General features: G+C 49.1%; 1 protein-coding gene across 27 annotated transcripts in view; it reads right to left on the bottom strand.

Annotated features, from left to right (window-relative positions):
• Positions 1 to 21,587, bottom strand: part of DLG1 (discs large MAGUK scaffold protein 1) — a 1,011,951-nt gene that overhangs the window by 365,855 nt on the left and 624,509 nt on the right. For all 27 annotated transcript variants that reach the window (XM_063916386.1, XM_063916392.1, XM_063916391.1 and 24 more), the window contains one exon: positions 7,226 to 7,395. In XM_063916386.1, the coding sequence (XP_063772456.1) occupies positions 7,226 to 7,395 (170 nt within the window). The remainder of the gene's footprint in view (positions 1 to 7,225; positions 7,396 to 21,587) is intronic.

Below are 21,587 nucleotides of genomic sequence, written 5' to 3' on the forward strand. Positions count from 1 at the left end.
AGATAATGAAACCTTTGTTTTTTGATGGCTCAATGTACACAAACTTTGTTTAATACACAAAGTTATTAAAAATATTGTATTAAATGACATTCAGGCTGTGTGTATAAGGTGTATATGAAACATAAATGAATTGTGTGTATGTGCACACCTTTGTTTAATGCACAAAGTTATAAAAAATATTGGATAAAATGACCTTCAGGCTGTGTGTATAAGGTGTATATGTAACATAAATGCATTCTGTGCTTAGATTTAGGTCCCATCACCATGATATCTCATTATGGTATGCAATTATTCCAAAATACGGAAAAATCAGATATCCAAAATACCTCTGGTCCCAAGCATTTTGGATAAGGGAGACTCAACCTGTACAGCAAAATTACAGGCTGGCCACTACTAAAATAAATACGGAAGGGATGGCCTTTTTTATTACTATTTTAACCTGTTATTAGGACACTCTGGAAAGGGTATCTGGTCTCTAGGTCAACAGTAACTAGGTCGACAGGGTCTCTAGGTTGCCAGGTCAAAATGTCGACATGAGTTTTTCACATTCATTTTCTCTTTTTGAACCTTTTCATACTTAACAATCCACGCGGACTACGATTGGGAATAGTAACCTGTGACGAGTGCAACATTAGCAAAGCGAGGCACCTTGCCCGTAGCATGGCGAGTGAAGCGAGCCATGCGAGGGGACACAGTGCACTAATTGGGGTTCCTGGTCACTGTAAACGACTCATAGAAAACTCATGTCGACCTTTTAACCTGTCGACTTAGTTACTGTCGACCCACCATACCACACCCCTTGAAAACGAGATTGATGGTAAGAACTTACCGTTGTTAAATCTCTTTCTGCGAGGTACACTGTGCTCCACAAGGAATAACATCGGGGTGTAGAGTAGGATCTTGATCCGAGGCACCAACAGGCTCAAAGCTTTGACTGTTCCCAAGATTTACAGCGTCGCCTCCATGCCAGTGAGCTCAGTTTAGTTAACCAGCCCAATGCAGTAGCAGGTACCAGAGACGACAACCACTCGTAGCCAATTACACCACACACTCACCGCAGGAGAGGGTGTCAGCGGCTATGCCAAACCAACCCAAAGAAGCTAAGTGCGTCAGGGTGGGCGCCTTGTGGAGCCCAGTGTATCTAGGGAGGCCAATCCCGGGATCGGCGGGATCCCGGGATTTGGGCCCAAAAATGCCGGGATTTGAATCCCGGGATTGGAGCATCCAATCCTGGGATTCACAGGATTATTCTGCGCATGCGCGGCGGCGGGAGGGTGGTTGTGTAAGTAATAATACTTACTCATTTAGGCTTGCAGCTGCCATGAACAAGTTGAACGCACGCGGCACTTCAAATGTAGCGCCGGCCGCCAGCCAATCAGAGCTGGCGGACCGGCAGCCAATCAGGGAAGCGGCAGCCAATCAGGAGCGACTGCTGCGGCCCCTTCCCTGATTGGCTGCCGATCCGCCAGCTCTGGTTGGCTGGCGGCCGGCGCTTCATTTGAAATGCCGCCGCGTTCAGTGTGTTAATGGTTGCCGCCCATCTAATAGTAAGTACTATTACTTACACACATGATCCTCTCTCCCTCCGTGCAGCCTTCCTCCCTCCCTGCCGCAACCTACACCCTCTGTCCTGAGTCCCGCACCGCTACCTACTACACCCTCCCCACCTCCCGCACCGCTACCTACACCCTCCCTACCTCCCGCACCACTACCTACACACTCCCTACCTCCCGCACCGCTACCTACACACTCCACTCCCTCCAGCGCTGCTCCCTACAACTTTCTCTAATCCCTACTGCAATCCCGGGATCCCGGGATTGACCGTTTTTCAATACCGAATCCCGGGATTGGCCTCCCTAAGTGTACCTCGCAGAAAAAGATTTAACAACGGTAAGTTCTTACTATGAATCTCGTTTTCTGCTATGGGGTACACTGGGCTCCACAAGGAATAACATCTGGGATGTCCTAAAGCAGTTCTTTATGGGAGGGGACGCACTGTAGCGGGCACAAGATGCCGGTGTCCAAAGGAAGCATCCTGGGAAGCGGCAGTATCAAAGGCATAGAACCTAATAAACGTGTTCCTTGAGGACCACGCAGCCGCCTTGCACAATTGTTCAAGGGTCGAACCACGGTGGGCCGTCCAAGAAGGTCCAACCGACCGAGTAGGATGGGCTTTGATGGTGGCAGGAACCGGACGACCAGCCTGGACATAAGCATGTGCAATCACCATTCTAATCCATCTGGCCAATGTCTGCTTAGAAGCAGACCAGCCACATTTGTGAAAACCAAACACAAAAAGAGAATTGGATTTCCTAACGGAGAAAGTTCTCTTCACATAGATACGGAGAGCCGGTACCACATCTAAAGACCGCTCTTTAGACGACGCCACAGGAGAATTAAAGGCCGGAAAAACAATCTCCTGCTTAAGGTGGAAAGAAGACACCACCTTGGGTAAATAACCTGGGCTTGTCCGAAGAACCGCCCGGTCACGGTGAAAAATCAAATGGGGGGACTTATAGGATAAGGCACCCAAGTTCGAGACCTTTCTAGCTGAAGCAATAGCCAGCAAAAACAACAACTTAAGGGAAAGCCACTTAAGGTCAGCAGAGGTTAGAGGCTCAAACGGAGACTCTTGTAAAGCCTCCAAAACCACCGACAGATACCAAGGGGCCACAGGTGGCACATAAGGAGGCTGAATCCTCAGCACACCCTGAGTGAATGTATGGACATCAGGTAGGATAGCGATCTTTCTATGAAACCAAACCGACAAGGCCGAGATGTGAACCTCGAGGGAGGCCAGACGCAGGCCTAAATCCAGGCCTTGTTGTAGAAAAGCCAATAGTTTGGCCGTACTAAACTTGAAAACATCATGATTGTGAGACGCACACCACGTAAATTAAGCATTCCAGACCCTATTGTACATCAGAGCAGAAGCCGGCTTACGGGCCTTCAACATAGTTTGAAGGACCGCCTCAGAAAAACCCTTGGCCCTCAGGACGGAAGCTTCAAGAGCCATGCCGTCAAAGCCAGATGGGCCAAATCCTGGTAAACACAAGGGACCTGAACAAGGAGGTCTGGTCGTTGTGGAAGTAGAAGGGAACGAGAGGCCCTGTAGATCGGAGAACCAGTGCCGCCTGGGCCACGGTGGAGCAACTAGAAGTAGGTTTCCTCCTTCTTGCTTGAACTTCCGTATTACTCTGGGCAGGAGGGTCACCGGAGGGAACACATACGGCAGCCAAAAGTTCCACGGGATTGATAGAGCATCCACGAATGCCGCTCGAGCATCCCTTGTCCGTGCTCCAAGGACCGGAACCTTGTGATTGTGTCGAGACGCCATCAGGTCACATCTGGGAGACCCCACTTGTCCAGAGAAATTGAAACACCTTTGGATGTAGGCTCCACTCTCCGGCGTGCACGTCCTGACGACTGAGATAGTCCACCTCCCAGTTCAGAATGCCCGGAATGAACACTGCTGATCTGGCCGGCAGATGGCGTTCTGCCCACTGAAGAATCCTTGATACTTCCCTCACTGCCATGTGGCTTCGAGTGCCGCCCGGATGATTGATGTACGCCAGCGGGGTGGCGTTGTCCGATTGTACTTGAACAGGTCTGCTCTGTATCAGATGCTGGGCCATTGTCAACGCATTGAACACTGCCGGCAGTTCCAGAATGTTTATCGGGAGTAGAAACTACTCCTCGGTCCTCCTCGGTCCACCGACCGTGGAGAGAGTGTTGTTCCAACACCGCGCCCCAACCTCTCAGACTGGCATCCGTTGTCAGCAGGACCCAGTTGGATATCCAGAAGGGACGACCCCTGCTCAATCGTTGGTCCTGAAGCCACCAACTCAGGGACAGACGGACCTCCGGAGATAGGGAGATCATGTGAGATCTGATCCAGTGGAGCAGGCCATCCCACTTGGACAGAATCAACTTCTGCAGAGGGCGAGAATGGAATTGAGCATACTCCACCATGTCGAAAGCTGACACCATGGGACCTAGCACTTGCATCGCCAAATGGATCGACACTTGCGGATGGGATAGGAAGCATCGGATCTTGTCCTGAAGCTTCAGGACTTTCTCCTGAGACAGGAACAACCGCTGGTTGTGGGTGTCCAATAACGCTGCCAGGTGTACCATGCTCCGAGCCGGAACCAGGGAGGATTTCTTCCAGTTGATCAGCCATCCGTGGGCTTTCATGCACTGGATTGTCAAATCGAGTTGACACAGGAGAAGTTCTGGGGAACTCGCCAGGATCAATAAATAGTCTAGGTATGGTAGTATCCTGACCCCTCGACGGCGTAGCGTGACAGTCATGACCCCCATAACCTTGGTGAAGACCCGCAGGGCAGTTGTCAAACCAAAAGGTAACGCCCGAAATTGGTAATGAAGGTTGCCCACTGCAAACCGCAGGTACTGCTGATTAGATACCGCAATAGGAATATGTAGGTAGGCATCCTGTATGTCCAGGGAGACCATATAGTCCCCAGGCTCCATGGCCAGAACAATAGAGCGCATCATTTCCATACAGAACTTGGAAATTCGCACATGCTTGTTCAAGGACTTCAGATTGAGAATGGGTCGCGAGGACCCGTTCGGTTTCGGGACTAGAAACAGCGGTGAATAGAACCCCTAGCCCCTCTGAGTCAGAGGCACCTGTACCACCACTCCTGTGGACAGGAGGGAATGTACCACCGAGTGCAACGTGTTTGCTTTTGCCGGATCCAGATGCACATCTGTTAGGCAAAAACGATGAGGGGGGGGGGGGGGGGGGGGCGATTCTTGAAGGGTATGGCGTAACCTTGGGCAACGACTTCCCTCACCCAGGTATCCGAAGTGGTCTTCAACCAATCCTGGGTAAAACCTAGAAGTCGACCCCCACCCTGTCATGCAGGCGGCTTATCAGTTTTTGAAGCTCGCTGACAGGCGTCCCAATCATGCTTCGGTCTGGGCTTGGCAGGCCTGGAAGTACCGGCTTCCTTTGGGTACGCCTGACCTTTTGCTTTACCTGGAGTACGAAAGGGCAGAGGGAAAGTACTTTTAGCCTTCTGTGCTGAAGGAGCCTTACTAGGTAGGCAAGCTGTTTTAGCAGTAGCCAGATCAGCCACAATCTTATTGAGGTCTTCTCCAAAGAGAATGTCTCCCTTGAAAGGAAGTACCTCCAGGGTTTTTCTGGAATCCAAATCCACCGACCAGGATCTCAACCAAAGGATACGTCTGGCCAAAACAGACGCAGTAGAGGCCTTGGCCGCGAGCACCCCGGCATCGAAGGCCGCCTCCTTAAGGTACAGAGAAGCCGTGGCAATATATGAGAGACATTGTCCAGCATGCTCAGATGCTTCAGAAGGTAGTTCTGCCTCGAATTCCTGAGCCCACACCTCAACAGCTTCAGAAGCTCAAGTCGCTGCAATAGTTGGCCTTTGTACAGCCCCAGAAAGGGTATAAATCGCTTTTAAACAGCCCTCCACCCGACGATCGGTCGGTTCCTTCAGAAAGGTGATGGTAGTTACTGGCAGGGCAGAGGAAACAACCATACATGCCACATGAGAATCTACAGGCGGAGGGGTTTCCCAATTTTTACACACCTCCGCAGAGAGAGGATAGCGAGCCAACAGTTTCTTATTCGGTGTACACTTTGTCCCCGGATTTTCCCAGGACTCCTGACATATGTCAATCAGGTGTTTAGAGTAGGGTAGAACCTGCTTAATCACCTTCTTACGCTTAAACCTATCAGGTTTCTTGGAGACAATCTCAGGCTCAGGAATCATCAACCACCTGAAGAATGAGCAGTATCGCCTTAATCAAATCTGAATCGCGGTGCAAAGTGCGGCACAGAAGCCCCTTACCTACCCCTTGTTAGTGGCCCCGTGATCCGGGAGACGGCGGAGTGTGTGTGTGTGACTCACGGGCAGAGAGAGGAAGAAGCCAGCGCCACTGCTGTAGTGACCCAGCAACCGCGGCGCGGGAGTATACAGCGTCGCTGGGGGTGATGGAGCTGCAGCAGAGACGTCTATCAGACACAGCCTGCTGCAGCCCTTGTAGAATCCTCTTCTTTTCTTTAAAGTTAAAGCTAAGAATAGGCTGCCTGAAGCAGCCCCCTGTTAAGTGACCTGCTACTGCAGGCACCAACTACAAACTGAGCTCACTGGCATGGAGGCGGGGTTATAGAGGAGGCAACGCTGTGCATCTTGGAAACAGTCTAAAGCTTTGAGCATGTTGGTGCCTCGGATCAAGATCCTACTCTACACCCCGATGTTATTCCTTGTGGAGCCCAGTGTACCCAGCAGCAGAAAGCACCTTATGATTTTGGTGAAACTTTATAATCTAGAAGTTGCAATACCTTACAACTTATACACTTTCCCTCGTACAGGATAACGGCCTGTCAGCTTGTGGTGTCCAACTTTAATATAAGTGGCCAGAAACCAAAGCTTATCCATATCCATTTACTATTAATCGTAAACTTAAGACTCTGAAAATATTATTTTATATTTTCATGCTTTCAGATATAATCAGGAATTTTGTACAGTATTTAATAACTGGAGAGTGATCTATTTTTAATATGCTTTCTAAAGCATTGTAATGCAGCAACCATATATCTCTCTCTCTCTCTCTATATATATATATATATATATATATATATATATATATATATATATACACACACACACACACGTATATATTCACATATTTATTTAAACATATACATAATTACAAATAGATATTAACAACAACATACATTAAATCAGTCAGCTTAGTCTTCAGTTCTTCATGCAAAATAAGTAATATGATAGCATGGTCTGTGCTATTAGCTATTTAATCATCGCCCACCTAAGAAACTTTCAATGATGAGTCCTTCCATCTATTGAATTGTCATGTTCTGCAATGCTCTCCTCTTCTGGTTGCTTGGCAACCTTATCAGGGAGCTAGAGAGGAAGTGCCCACATTCCACATATAGTTGTTGTGTGTTTAAGATGGCCAGAACACAGCATATTCAAATCTAGAAAGCAATACCTACCTTGGACTTCACCATCTATTCATCTACTGTAACCTAAATGCAGAGTCACAATGGCAGTCAGAGTGACAAGGCTTTATAAACCACATAGGGACATTTCAGTAATGTAAGCTATCTAAATAAATGCTGAAAACTTTTTATTTAAACACTTGATGATTTACATAGTTTTGTATATATAATAAAGCATGTGATATTAAACACAGTTTTGCTACTCACCTTTAGGGCCTTTAACAAGCTTTATTTCCATGATTTTCTCAGTTATCGGTTTTCTCCTCCTCACATATAATCTAACAATAGATCCAGCCTCCTTTAATGCCTCAACAGCTTTGCTATGTGCCACATCATGAACATCTACATCATTCACCCGTAATATACAGTCGTTAACCCTGATGAGAGAGAAAAAAAAAAGATTTTACTCACCGGTAAATCTATTTCTCGTAGTCCGTAGTGGATGCTGGGAACTCCGTAAGGACCATGGGGAATAGCGGCTCCGCAGGAGACTGGGCACAACTAAAGAAAGCTTTAGGACTACCTGGTGTGCACTGGCTCCTCCCTCTATGACTCTCCTCCAGACCTCAGTTAGGATACTGTGCCCGGAAGAGCTGACACAATAAGGAAAGGATTTTGAATCCCGGGTAAGACTCATACCAGCCACACCAATCACACCGTATAACTCGTGATACTATACCCAGTTAACAGTATGAAATATAACTGAGCCTCTCAACAGATGGCTCAACAATAACCCTTTAGTTAAACAATAACTATATACAAGTATTGCAGACAATCCGCACTTGGGACGGGCGCCCAGCATCCACTACGGACTACGAGAAATAGATTTACCGGTGAGTAAAATCTTATTTTCTCTGACGTCCTAGTGGATGCTGGGAACTCCGTAAGGACCATGGGGATTATACCAAAGCTCCCAAACGGGCGGGAGAGTGCGGATGACTCTGCAGCACCGAATGAGTGAACTCTAGGTCCTCCTCAGCCAGGGTATCAAACTTGTAGAATTTAGCAAATGTGTTTGACCCCGACCAAGTAGCTGCTCGGCAAAGTTGTAAAGCAGAGACCCCTCGGGCAGCCGCCCAAGAAGAGCCCACCTTCCTCGTGGAATAGGCTTTTACAGATTTAGGATGCGGCAGTCCAGCCGCAGAATATGCAAGTTGAATCGTGCTACAGATCCAGCGAGCAATAGTCTGCTTTGAAGCAGGCGCACCCAACTTGTTGGGCGCATGCAGGATAAATAGCGAGTCAGTCTTTCTGACTCCAGCTGTCCTGGAAACATAGATTTTTAGGGCCCGGACTACGTCCAGCAACTTGGAGTCCTCCAAGTCACGAGTAGCCGCAGGCACCACAATAGGCTGGTTCAAATGAAACGCTGAAACCACCTTTGGGAGAAATTGGGGACAAGTCCTCAATTCCGCCCTATCCATATGGAAAATCAGATAAGGGCTTTTACAAGACAAAGCCGCCAATTCTGACACACGCCGCCAATTCTGACACACGCCTGGCCGAAGCCAAGGCCAACAGCATGACCACTTTCCACGTGAGATATTTTAGTTCCACGGTTTTAAGTGGTTCAAACCAATGCGACTTTAGGAAATCCAACACCACGTTGAGATCCCAAGGTGCCACTGGGGGCACAAAAGGGGGCTGAATATGCAGCACTCCCTTAACAAATGTCTGAACTTCAGGCAGTGAAGCCAGTTCTTTTTGGAAGAAAATCGATAGAGCCGAAATCTGGACCTTAATGGAACCCAATTTTAGGCCCATAGTCACCCGACTGTAGGAAGTGCAGAAATCGACCTAGCTGAATTCCTCCGTTGGGGCCTTCCTGGCCTCACACCACGCAACATATTTCCGCCATATGCGGTGATAATGGTTTGCGGTTACTTCTTTCCTAGCTTTAATTAGCGTAGGGACGACTTCCTCCGGAATGCCCTTTTCCTTCAGGATCCGGTGTTCAACCGCCATGCCGTCAAACGCAGCCGCGGTACGTCTTGGAACAGACAGGGCCCCTGCTGCAGCAGGTCCTGTCTGAGCGGCAGAGGCCATGGGTCCTCTGAGATCATTTCTTGAAGTTCTGGGTACCAAGATCTTCTTGGCCAATCCGGAACCACGAGTATAGTTCTTACTCCTCTCCTTCTTATTATTCTCAGTACCTTGGGTATGAGAGGCAGAGGAAGGAACACATACACCAACTGGTACACCCACGGTGTTACCAGAGCGTCCACAGCTATCGCCTGAGGGTACCTTGACCTGGCGCAATAACATTTTAGCTTTTTGTTGAGGCGGGACGCCATCATGTCCACCTGTGGCCCTTCCCAATGGTGTACAATCATTTGGAAGACTTCTGGATGAAGTCCCCACTCTCCCGGGTGGAGGTCGTGTCTGCTGAGAAAGTCTGCTTCCCAGTTGTCCACTCCGGGAATGAACACTGCTGACAGTGCTAACACATGATTTTCCGCCCATCAGAGAATCCTTGTGCCATTGCCATCCTGCTTCTTGTGCCGCCCTGTCGGTTTACATGGGCGACCGCCGTGATGTTGTCTGACTAGATCAGCACCGGCTGGTTTTGAAGCAGGGGTCTTGCCTGACTTAGGGAATTGCAAATGGCCCTTAGTTCCAGAATATTTATGTGTAGGGAAGTCTCCTGACTTGACCATTGTCCTTGGAAGTTTCTTCCCTGTGTGACTGCCCCCCAACCTCGAAGGCTGGCATCCGAGGTCACCAGGACCCAGTCCTGTATGCCGAATCTGCGACCCTCTGGAAGATGAGCACTCTGCAGCCATCACAACAGCGACACCCTGGCCCTTGGAGACAGGGTTATCAGCCGATGCATCTGAAGATGCGATCCGGACCACCTGTCCAACAGATCCCACTGAAAGATCCTTGCATGGAACCCTCCGAATGGAATTGCTTCGTAAGAAACCACCATCTTTCCCAGGACTCGCGTGCAATGGTGCACCGACACCTGTTTTGGTTTTAGGAGGTCTCTGACTAGAGATGACAACTCCTTGGCCTTCTCCTCCGGGAGAAACACTTTTTTCTGTTCTGTGTCGAGAACCATCCCCAGGAACAGTAGACGCGTTGTAGGAACCAGCTGCGACTTCGGAATGTTCAGGATCCAGCCGTGCTGTTGTAGCACTGCCCCAGCTAGTGCTACTCCGATCAACAACTGTTCCCTGGACCTCGCCTTTATAAGGAGATCGTCCAAGTACGGGATAATTATAACTCGCTTCCTTCGAAGGAGTATCATCATCTCTGCCATTACCTTGGTAAATACCCTCGGTGCCGTGGACAGACCAAACGGCAACGTCTGGAATTGGTAATGACAGTCCAGTACCACAAATCTGAGGTACTCCTGGTGAGGGGGGTAAATGGGGACATGCAGGTAAGCATCCTTGATGTCCAGTGATACCATGTAATCCCCTTCGTCCAGGCTTGCAATAACCGCCCTGAGCGATTCCATTTTGAACTTGAACCTTCGTATATAAAAGTGTTCAAGGATTTCGGTACCACAAACATTGTGGAATAGTAACCCGTCCCTGTTGAAGAAGGGGTACCTTGACTATCACCTGCTGCGAATACAGCTTGTGAATTGCCTCCAGCACTGCCTCCCTGTCTGAGGGAGCTGTCGGCAAGGCAGATTTGAGGAAACGGCGAGGGGGAGACGTCTCGAATTCCAGCTTGTACCCCTGAGATACTACCTGTAGAATCCAGGGATCCACCCGTGAGCGAGCCCACTGGTCGCTGAAATTCTTGAGACGGGCCCCCACCGTACCTGGCTCCGCCTGTGGAGCCCCAGCGTCATGCAGTGGACTTAGAGGAAGTGGGGGAGGACTTTTGTTCCTGGGAACTGGCTGTATGCTGCAGCTTTTTCCCTCTACCTCTGCCTCTGGGCAGAAAGGACGCGCCTTTAACCCGCTTGCCTTTCTGGGGTCGAAAGGACTGTACCTGATAATACGGTGCTTTCTTTGGCTGTGAGGGAACATGGGGCAAAATGTTGATTTCCCAGCTGTAGCTGTAGAAACGAGGTCCGAGAGACCATCCCCAAACAACTCCTCACCCTTGTAAGGCAAAACTTCCATGTGCCTTTTTGAATCAGCATCACCTGTCCACTGCCGAGTTCCTGGCAGAAATGGACATTGCATTTATTTTAGATGCCAGTCGGCAATTATCCCTCTGTGCATCTCTCATGTATAAGACTGCGTCTTTAATATGCTCTATGGTTAGCAATATAGTGTCCCTGTCTTAAGGTACAGAGAATCGGACCACGCAGCTGCAGCACTGCACATTCATGCTGAAGCAATAACTGGTCTCAGTATAATGCCTGAGTGTGTATATACAGACTTCAGGATAGCCTCCTGCATTCTATCTGCAGGCTCCTCTAGGGCGGCCGTGTCCTGAGACGGTAGTGCCACCTTCTTTGACAGACGTGTGAGCGCTTTATCCACCCTAGGGGATGTCTCCCAACGTGACCTATCCTCTAGCGGGAAAGGGTACGCCATTAGTAACCTTTTAGAAATTACCAGTTTCTTATCGGGGGAAACTCACGCTTCTTCACACATTAAGTTCATCAGATGGGGGAAAAACCACTGGAAGCTTTTTTCTCCCCAAACATAATACCCTTTTTTGTGGTACCTGGGGTAATATCAGAAATGCGCAACACATTTTTTATTGCCGTAATCATGTAACGGGTGGCTCTATTGGAATGTACAGTAGTCTCATCGTCGTCGACACTGGAGTCAGTATCCGTGTTGACATCTGTGTCTGCCATCTGAGGTAGTGGGCGTTTTAGGGCCCCTGATGGCTTTTGAGACGCCTGGGCAGGCACGGGCTGAGAAGCCGGCTGTCCCACATCTGCTATGTCGGCAAACCTTTTATGTAAGGAGTTGACACTGTCACGTGTCCATCCACTCAGGTGTCGACCCCGCAGGGGGTGACATCACATTTATCGGCATCTGCTCCGCCTCCACATAAGCCTCCTCATCAAACATGTCGACACAGCCGTACCGACACACCGCACACACACAGGGAATGCTCTGACTGAGGACAGGACCCCACAAAGTCCTTTGGGGAGACAGAGAGAGAGTATGCCAGCACACACCAGAGCGCTATATAATGCAGGGATTCACACTACCCACAGTGATTTTTCCCTTATAGCTGCTATAATACACAGATTTGCGACTAAATTTAGTGCCCCCCCTCTCTTTTTAACCCTTTGAGCCTGAAAACTACAGGGGAGAGCCTGGGGAGCTGTCTTCCAGCTGCACTGTGAAGAGAAAATGGCGCCAGTGTGCTGAGGGAGATAGCCCCGCCCCTTTTTCGGCGGACTTCTCCCGCTCTTATAATCATAATGTGGCAGGGGTATTTTACACACATATAGCTTATTAGGCTATATTATGTGTGATTTGTCACTCTTAAGGTACTCTAATTGCTGCCCAGGGCGCCCCCTCCCCCCCCAGCGCCCTGCACCCATCAGTGACCGGAGTATGTGGTGTGCACAGGGAGCAATGGCGCACAGCTGCAGTGCTGTGCGCTACCTTAATGAAGACCGGAGTCTTCTGCCGCCGATTTCCTGGACGTTCTTCTTGCTTCTGGCTCTGCAAGGGGGATGGCGGCGCGGCTCCGGACGACCGAGGCTGGGCCTGTGTTCGAACCCTCTGGAGCTAATGGTGTCCAGTAGCCTAAGAAGCCCAAGCTAGCTGCAAGCAGGTAGGTCCGCTTCTCTCCCCTAAGTCCCTCGTAGCAGTGAGTCTGTTGCCAGCAGATCTCACTGAAAATAAAAAACCTAAAATATACTTTCTTCCACTAGGACGTCAGAGAAAAGTATAAATGACCCCCAAAAAAATCTTCATTTATAAACGACCATTTCATATATGAATCTAACTTTAATGCTGTGCACTGAAGTTCATTCAGCCATCGAACAATATATCTTTGAACAACGTTGTGCCCGTGTGTACAATCGACCCACTGACCAATATACAGTATTGACCACAAAATCCATTGAATAGAGCGTTTCAACTGGGTGGGCATATTCAACTTGTCTGCTGGTCAGACATATCAGGGCGGATGATTGGTAAGTGTGAATGCGCACAAGATCGTTGGCACATAAACCTTACCCATTAATAGATTGGTCAGCAGACTGGTAAGCTGTCCGCATCTTAATATTCTCCCTAAAGTTCACTAGGTAATTGTAATTGCAGTAGAATTATTACAAGAGAAGCAAAATCATTACCAGTCACTGGATCCCGGCAGTCAGAATACAGACACTATTCGGAATGCCAGCATCCCAAAATAGGATTTTAATACCTACCGGTAAATCCTTTTCTCGTAGTCCATAAGGGATATTGGGGGAAACTAGTACGATGGGGTATAGACGGAGTCCAAAGGAGACCGTGCACTTTAAATTTCTTGAACTGGGTGTGCTGGCTCCTCCCCTCTATGCTCCCTCCCACAGGCAGTTACAGGTAAAAACGTGCCCGAAGGAGAAAGGACATACACTATATGAGAGAAGGAAGATAAAGGGTGGTGAGATGTACACACCAGCACACCACAAACATAAAACAACCAGCAACTGCTGGTAACAACAACAGCAACAGCTGAACAGATAACTATAGAACAAGAACCTGCAGAAAAGTCCACGCACTGAGGCAGGCGCCCAATATCCCTTATGGACTACGAGAAAAGGATTTACCAGTAGGTATTAAAATCCTATTTTCTCTAGCATCCATAAGGGATATTGGGGGAAACTAGCACGATGGGGACGTCCAAAAAATTCCAGATCGGGTGGGAATGTGCGGAGACTGCAGCAGCACTGCCTGCCCAAACTGGGTATCCACTTTGGTCAGGGTATCAAACTTGTAGAACTTCACACAGGTGTTCTTCCCCGGCCAGGTAGCAGCTCGGCATAGTTGCAAGGCCGAGACTCCACGGGCAGCTGCCCAGGAAGAGCCCACTGATCTTGTAGAGTGGGCCTTCAGAGACCTAGGAACAGGTAAAGCTGCCGACACATAGGCCTGTTGGATAGTAAGCCTACTCCAACGAGCAATGGACTGCTTAGAAGCAGGGCAACCCTTCTTCTGCGCATCATAGAGCATGAACAAGGAATCCGTTTTTCTGACCCAAGACGTGTGCTTGACATAGATCTTCAAACCACGCACAGCATCCAAAGCCTCCTGAGGAGGCAGAAGCGTCAGAAGTGGACGGAACCACAATAGGCTGAATCAGATGAAACGCGGAGACAACCTTCGGCAGGAACTGCTGTCTAGTCCGGAACTCCGCTCTGTCCTCGTAAAAGACCAAGTACGGACTTTTACATGATAAGGCCACCAATTCTGAGACAAATCGAGCAGAAGCCAGGGCCAGTAACATCACCATCTTCCACGTGAGATACTTGACTTCCACTGTCAGAGGTTCAAACCAGGAGGACTGTAGAAATGCCAACACTACATCCAAATCCTAGGGTGCCGTAGGCGGCACAAAAGGTGGTTGTATGTGGAGTACTCCTTGCGAGAAGGTCTGAACTTTCGCAAACACTGCTAATTTCTTGTGGAAGAAAATGGAGAGTGCTGAAATCTGGACCTTAAAAAGAACCCAGACGTAAGCACTTATCCACACCAGCCTGCAGGAAACGTCTCAAGTGAAACTCTGCAGGCGAATTACTTGCGTTCCTCACATCAAGATAGATATCTCCTCCAGATATGATGATAGTGTTTTGACGTCACAGGTTTCCTGTCCTGAACCATGGTAGCAACAACCTTCTTGGAAAGGCCCTTGTGAGCTAGGATGTTCCGCTCAACCTCCATGCCGTCAAACTAAGACGCCATAAGTCCGGGTCTACTAATGGTCCTTGCTGAAGAAGAAGATGTCTTCTGAGTGGTAGAGGCCAAGGGACTTCGGATCCGCGTGTCACGCCCTCCGAGGCCAATCCGTGGCAATTAGAAATGCCTGAATACTCTGATTTGCTTTCGCACCCTTGGGAGCAATGAAATCGTAGGAAACGGGTAGACCAGCCGGTACGACCAAGGCGACGCCAGTGTGTCCACTGCCCTGCTGGAGGATCCCTGGTGAGTGAGCAATACCAGGGAAGTATCTTATGAGACGAGAACCCATCATGTCTATTTGTGGGCAACCCCAACGGTCGAAAATCTGCTGGAACACCAGATGGTGGTGCCCCCACTCCCCGAGGTGGAGATCGTGACGACTCAGTAAGTCCGCCTCCCAGATGTCCACAATCGGAATGAAGATTGCTGACAATGCTCTTGCATTTCTTTCCACCCAGAGGAGTATCCTTGACACCTCTCGCATGTAGGCTCTGCTTTTTGTCTTTCCCTGCCGATTGATGGACAATGCCACAGCAGTGGTGTACGACTGTAACTGGATCACATGATCCTTGGGTAGAGGAGAGGCCTGAAGCAGAGCAGAGTAGATAGCCCAAAGTTCTAGAATGTTGATCGGAAGGAGGGCTTCGTGAGATGACCACCTGCCCTGGAACTGAGCCCCCTGGGTTACAGCTCCCCCATCCTCGCAGACTCATCCATCCTGAGGAGTATCCAATCCTGGATCCCGAAACTTCAGCCTTCCAGTAGGTTGGAGGACCACAGTCCTCACAGGAGAGAAATTCTGGTCTGAGGTGACAGCCGTATTATCCGGTACATCAGAAAATGTGATCCGGACCACTTGCTCAGGAGATCCAACTGAAATGTCCTGGCATGGAACCTTCCAAACCGGATCGCCTCGTATGAGGCTGTCCTCTTTCCCAACAATCCTATACAAGGATGGATGTATATTCGAGTAGGCCGGAGAACCATGCGGACTATTTCCTGAAGTGCTCTCACTGTATCACCTGGGAGGAACACCTTCCGGGTCACAGTATCCTGTAAAAGCCGCTGAGTTGGCTCCAGGTGGGACTTCTGTAAATTGAGAATCCAACTATGGTGTGACAGAAGTTGAACGCGGCCTAAATGGAGCAATAAAAGCTCCCGGTCCTCCAGGCCTGCAAGCACTGCTCGCAAGTATTCCACCTGGAACTTGAAAACCTTTACGCAAGGGTTCAAGGATGTTAAATCCAAAATGGGCCTTACCGAACCATCCGGTTTTGGTACCATGAATAGGTTGGAGAAGTAACCCTTTCCCTGTTGTTGCAGTGGCACAGGAACAATAACTTGAGACTGGACCAATTTTTGGACGGCCTGTTGCTGCGTCACACGCGTATCCTCCCAAGCTGGTAAGCCCGATTTGAAAATCGTAGGGGAGCAGCGCCGTCGAACTCCAGCTTGTAGCCGTGAGAGAGGAGGTCCTTTACCCAGGTATCCTGGCAGGAGCTCTCCCAGACGCGGCTGAAGTGACACAGTCGAGCTCCCACCTCGAGATCCCCTTGGGGTGGGCACAGTCATGCAGAGGCCTCAGTGGAAGCAGAAATGGTGCTCTCCTGAGAACCTGCGACGGCTGGGTTTTCGGTCTGAAATCTGTTAGACCAAAAGGACTGAACAGACAGCCCCGGGTAGGACCGCCTAGCCGGCAGGGCTCCAGAGGGGAGAAACATGGATTTCCCTGCAGTGACTTTGGAAATCCACATATCGAACTCAACCTCAAAGAGCCATTCCCCAGAAAAGGGGAGGGATTCCACACTACGTTTGGATTCTGTGTCCGCAATCCACTGACGCAACCACAACGCCCTGTAAGCCGACACTGCCATGGCAGATGTCTGAGCATTAATGTTCCCCATCTCCTTGAATCAGAGGACTCAGGTAATGTCCTGAATGTGTTTCAGGAGGGTTACCATAGTAACAAAGGGCAGATCCCCCGAGAGGCCCCCCTGAATTTGTGTGGCCTAAGAATGAATAGCATAGGTCATCCAGCAACCCGCAGGGGTTCAATACAGAGTAGAATCAGGATCCCCACTAATGGGATCCAGGTCATCCCCATAATCTTGTATATCATCATCTGTGCAGTGGTATTTTAGTTTACTGCACCAGACATGAAATATAATTATTGATACTTTCAATTCGGAAAAAAAAAAACAGCCACTAAAAATGAATCCTATAAAATAGTTTTATAGTTTATGGTGCTGGAGGTGCTCCAAACAATCAAAACCTTAACATGTTAATATCTACTTATTGTTAGTTGCCAAAAAAAAGAAAGATTGCTTTTTTTGTAGCACTCTTTTATATTTTGTATATGTGATGATTAAATGTAATCACATATACAAAATATAAAAGAGTGCTCCAAAAAAGCAATCTCTTTTTTTTTTTGGCAACTGCCAATAAGTAGATATTAACATATCATCATCTGTATCAGAGAGCAGAGCAGGTAAACCACGCATCTGGGGACCTGCATGAGAGATGGGTGACTGTGCATCAGCCCTCGCAGCTAAATTTGCAACAGCTTCTTGCAGTAGCTGAGTTTTCTGCACATTAGCAGGGAGCTGGGATGACATATCTGACATCATAGTTTTAAGAGACCCTAGCCAGTGGGGCTCTGTACCCTCTCCCCCAACTTATTCACTAATTTGTGAAGATTGCCTGCATTGCTCACAGGAAACAGTCATTAGATAATGAAGAGAATCTGGTGCGACAGATACTGCACAGCTTGTGCTTACCCATATTTCACAGTAAGTATAAAAAAATACGCACAGACAGTTATAATGCAAGCTTGCCTTACTGTATGTGATAGGAGACACAGAGAGAGGGATGATAAAAGCACACCCTGAGCTGCACTGCCCCAATGAGACTGTCAGCTCAGTAAATCACAGTAACACTAACAAAATGCAGTCCTAATAGGCTCTCCGCCCTTAGCTACACACTGTACCAGTTTCCAGCATGTCTGTGAGGCAGAAAGCGCCGAGTGTGTGCTGTTGATGGCTGCTGTAAGCAGAGGAAGGCGCCAAAACGCCGCTGGTCCCGCTCTGAGGAAGCTCCGCCCCCTCCAATGGCACCAGAGCTGTACATATTAATTATACTGGCAAAGTCTCCAAATTAGCTCAAAACCTCACACAAGTGCTTAGTTAAGCAGTTTTGTGCCAGGGTACACATGGGGGATCCTAGCGGGGCCCTCCAGGGAGGGTCCCGTACTCCATGCCCAGCTGCACTTTGAACCGGGGACCCCCCTAGCAGGGTCCCTGGTGTGTACTCACCACCGATGTCACCTCCAGGCAGCGTTAGGGATGTGCGGCGTGCTGCGGCTGTGACAGCCAAGGCGCAGTGCCCCGCTGAACAAACAGCCCCTCAGGATGGTGGTCCTGCAGCGGGGAAGCGGCTCTGCACCTCGCACTTTGCAAACATGTTTGCTCCTGACCAAGTAGCTGCTCGGTAAAAGTTGTAATGCCAGGTCGAGAGACCCTCAAGCAGTAGCAGTGGATGCACTGGTGACCCAGTGGGTGTTTCGGTCGGTATATGTCTTCCCTCCTCTTCCACTTATACCAAAAATTCTCAAAATAACAAGAAAAACAAGGGTTATAATGCCGAGCCGCCCAGGATGAGCCCACCTTTCTAGTAGAATGGGCATTTACCGAATTCGGTATCGGCAATCCTGCCGTGGAATGAGCGTGCTGAATCGTCCCTCTGATCCAGCGCGCAATGGTCTGCTTAGAAGCAGGACACCCAATCTTGTTGAGAGCATAGAGGACAAACAGAGCCTCTGTTTTCCGTATCCGAGCTGTTCTAGCGACATAAATTTTCAAAGTTCTGACCATATCAAGAGACTTTGACGCAGTGAAGGTGTCAGTAGCCACTGGCACCACAATAGGTTGGTTTATATGGAAAGACAAAACTACCTTTGGAAGAAACTGCTGACAAGCTCTTAACTCTGCCCTATCTTCATGGAAAATCAGGTAAGGGCTCTTGTGAGACAAGGCCCCCAACTCAGACACCCGCCTTGCGGATGCCAAGGCCAATAGCATGACCACTTTCCAAGTGAAAAACTTCAATTCTATCTCCTGTAAAGGTTCAAACCAATCTGATTGAAGAAACTGCAATACCACATTAAGGTCCCATGGTGCCACCGGAGGCACAAATGGAGGTTGGATGTGCAGCACCCCTTTCACGAACGTCTGAACTTCTGGAAAGGAGGCCAATTGTTTTTGAAAGAAAACTGACAAGGCTGAAATCTGAACCTTGATTGAACCCAATCTTAGGCCCACATCCACACCTGCCTGCAGAAAAATGGAGAAAACGTCCCAACTGAAACTCTTCCATAGGAGCCTTCTTGGATTCACACCAAGACACATATTTTCTCCAAATACGGTGGTAATGTTTTGACGTTACTCCTTTCCAGGCTTGAACAAGAGTGGGAATGACTTCCTTATGAACCCCCTTTCGGGCTAGGATCCGGCGCCCAACCGCCATGCCGTCAAACGTAGCCGCGGTAAGTCTTGATACACCGTCGGCCCCTGCTGCAGCAGGTCCACGCGAAGAGGAAGAGGCCGAGGATCTTCCATGAGTAACTCCTGAAGATCTGGATTCCAAGCCCTCCTTGGCCACTCTGGGACAATGAGGATGGATCGAACCCTTTTTTTTCTTATTATTTTGAGAATTTTTGGTATCAGTGGAAGAGGAGGGAAGACATACACCGACCGAAACACCCACTGGGTCACCAGTGCATCCACTGCTATTGTCTCTCGACCTGGAACAATATCTCTGAAGCTTCTTGTTGAGACGAGATGCCATCATGTTTACTTGAGGAACTCCCCAAAGACTTGTCACCTCTGCGAAGACTTCTTGGTGGAGGCCCCACTCTCATGGATGGAAATAGTGTCTGCTTATGAAGTCTGCTTCCCAGTTGTCCACTCCCGGAATGAAAATTGCCGACAGAGCATTTGCATGTCTTTCTGCCCAGAGGAGAATCTTTGTCACGGGTGGTCTACAGGTTAACAACTGTCGGGATCCCGGCGCACAGTATACCGGCACCGGAATCCCGACAGCCGGCATACCAACAGTTTTTCTCCCTCGTGGGGGTCCACGACCACCCTGGAGGGAGAATAAATAGCGTGATGCGCTTAGCGCGCCACCGTGCCCGCAGCGTGGCGAGCCCACAAGTGGCTCATTTGCGCTCGCCACGCTGTCGGTAGGCCGGCGGTCGGACTTCCGGCGCTGGGCGCCGGGATCCTGGCCGCCGGCATACCATACCACACCCCTTTGTCATCTCTATCATTGCTGCTCTGCTTTTCGTTCCGCCCTGACTGTTTATATACGCGACTGCTGTTACATTGTCCATCTGGATCTGCACTGGTTGATCTTGTAGAAGATGCACCGTTTGTAGAAGGCCATTGTAAATGGCTCTCAATTTCAGAACGTTTATGTGAAGACAGGACTCCTGACTTGACCATTTTCCTTGGAAGCTTCTTCCCTGTGTGATTGCTCCCCAGCCTCGGAGACTTGCATACGTGGTTACTAGGACCCAGTCCTGAATACGGAATCTGCGTCCCTCTAATAGGTGAGAACTGTGCAGCCACCACAGAGTGAAATCCTGGCTTTTGATGACAGGATTATCCTCTGGAGCATGGTTAGGTGGGATCCGGACCACTTGTCCAACAGATCCCACTGGAAAACTCTGGCATGGAATCTGCCAAACTGTATGGCCTTGTAGGCCGCTACCATCTTTCCCAACAACCGAATGCACTCGTTTGACCATTTTCTGGATTTCCAGAGCTTTTTCCACTGGAAGAAATACCTACCCTCTGAACTTCTGTGTCCAGTATCATCCCCAGAAAAGACAATCTTGTCGTTGGTTCCAACTGCGACTTTGGAAAATTCAAAATCCAACCGTGTTGTTGGAGCACTGACAGGGAGAGTGCAATGTTCTGCACCAACCGTTCCTTGGATCTCGCTTTTATCAGGAGATCGTTCCAGATAAGGAAATATATGGACTCCTTGTTGCCGAAGGAGGACCATCATCTCTGCCATTACCTTGGTGAACACCCTCGGTTCCGTGGAGAGTCCGAAGGGCAATGTCTGGAACTGGTAATGGCAATCCTGTATCGCGAACCTCAGATAAGCCTGATGTGGAGGATAAATGGGAACATGTAAGTAGGCATCTTTTATGTCTACTGACACCATGACATCTCCTTCCTCCAGACTGGAAATCACTGCCCTCAGAGATTCCATCTTGAACCTTTTGAGGTAGAGATTAAGAGATTTAAGGTTCAGAATTGGTCTGACCGAGCCGTCCGGCTTCGGAACTACGAAGAGGCTTGAATAAAAACCTCCTCCCTGCTGTGACAAGGGTACCAGGACAATGACTTGATCCTGACAATTTTTGAACTGCAGCCTTTACTACTTCACTGTCTGGAAGAGAAACTGGCAAGGTCGATTTGAAAAATAGGCATGTGGGGACGTCTTGAAACTCCAGCTGGTATCCCTGGGACACTATTTGCAATACCCAAGTGTCCAGGCCAGGTTGAGCCCAGATCTGACTGAAAAGTTTCAGACGTGCTCCCACCCGAGTGGACTCCCGCAAGGGAGCCCCAGCGTCATGCTGCAGATTTGGCAGAAGCATGGGTGGACTTCTGCTCCTGCTGACTTTTTTCCTCGTCCTCTCCCTCTACCTGCAAAGAAAGGGGAACCTTTGGCCTTTT

The sequence above is a fragment of the Pseudophryne corroboree genome, chromosome 4 (genome assembly GCF_028390025.1).
Source record: "Pseudophryne corroboree isolate aPseCor3 chromosome 4, aPseCor3.hap2, whole genome shotgun sequence".
NCBI lineage: Eukaryota > Metazoa > Chordata > Amphibia > Anura > Myobatrachidae > Pseudophryne > Pseudophryne corroboree.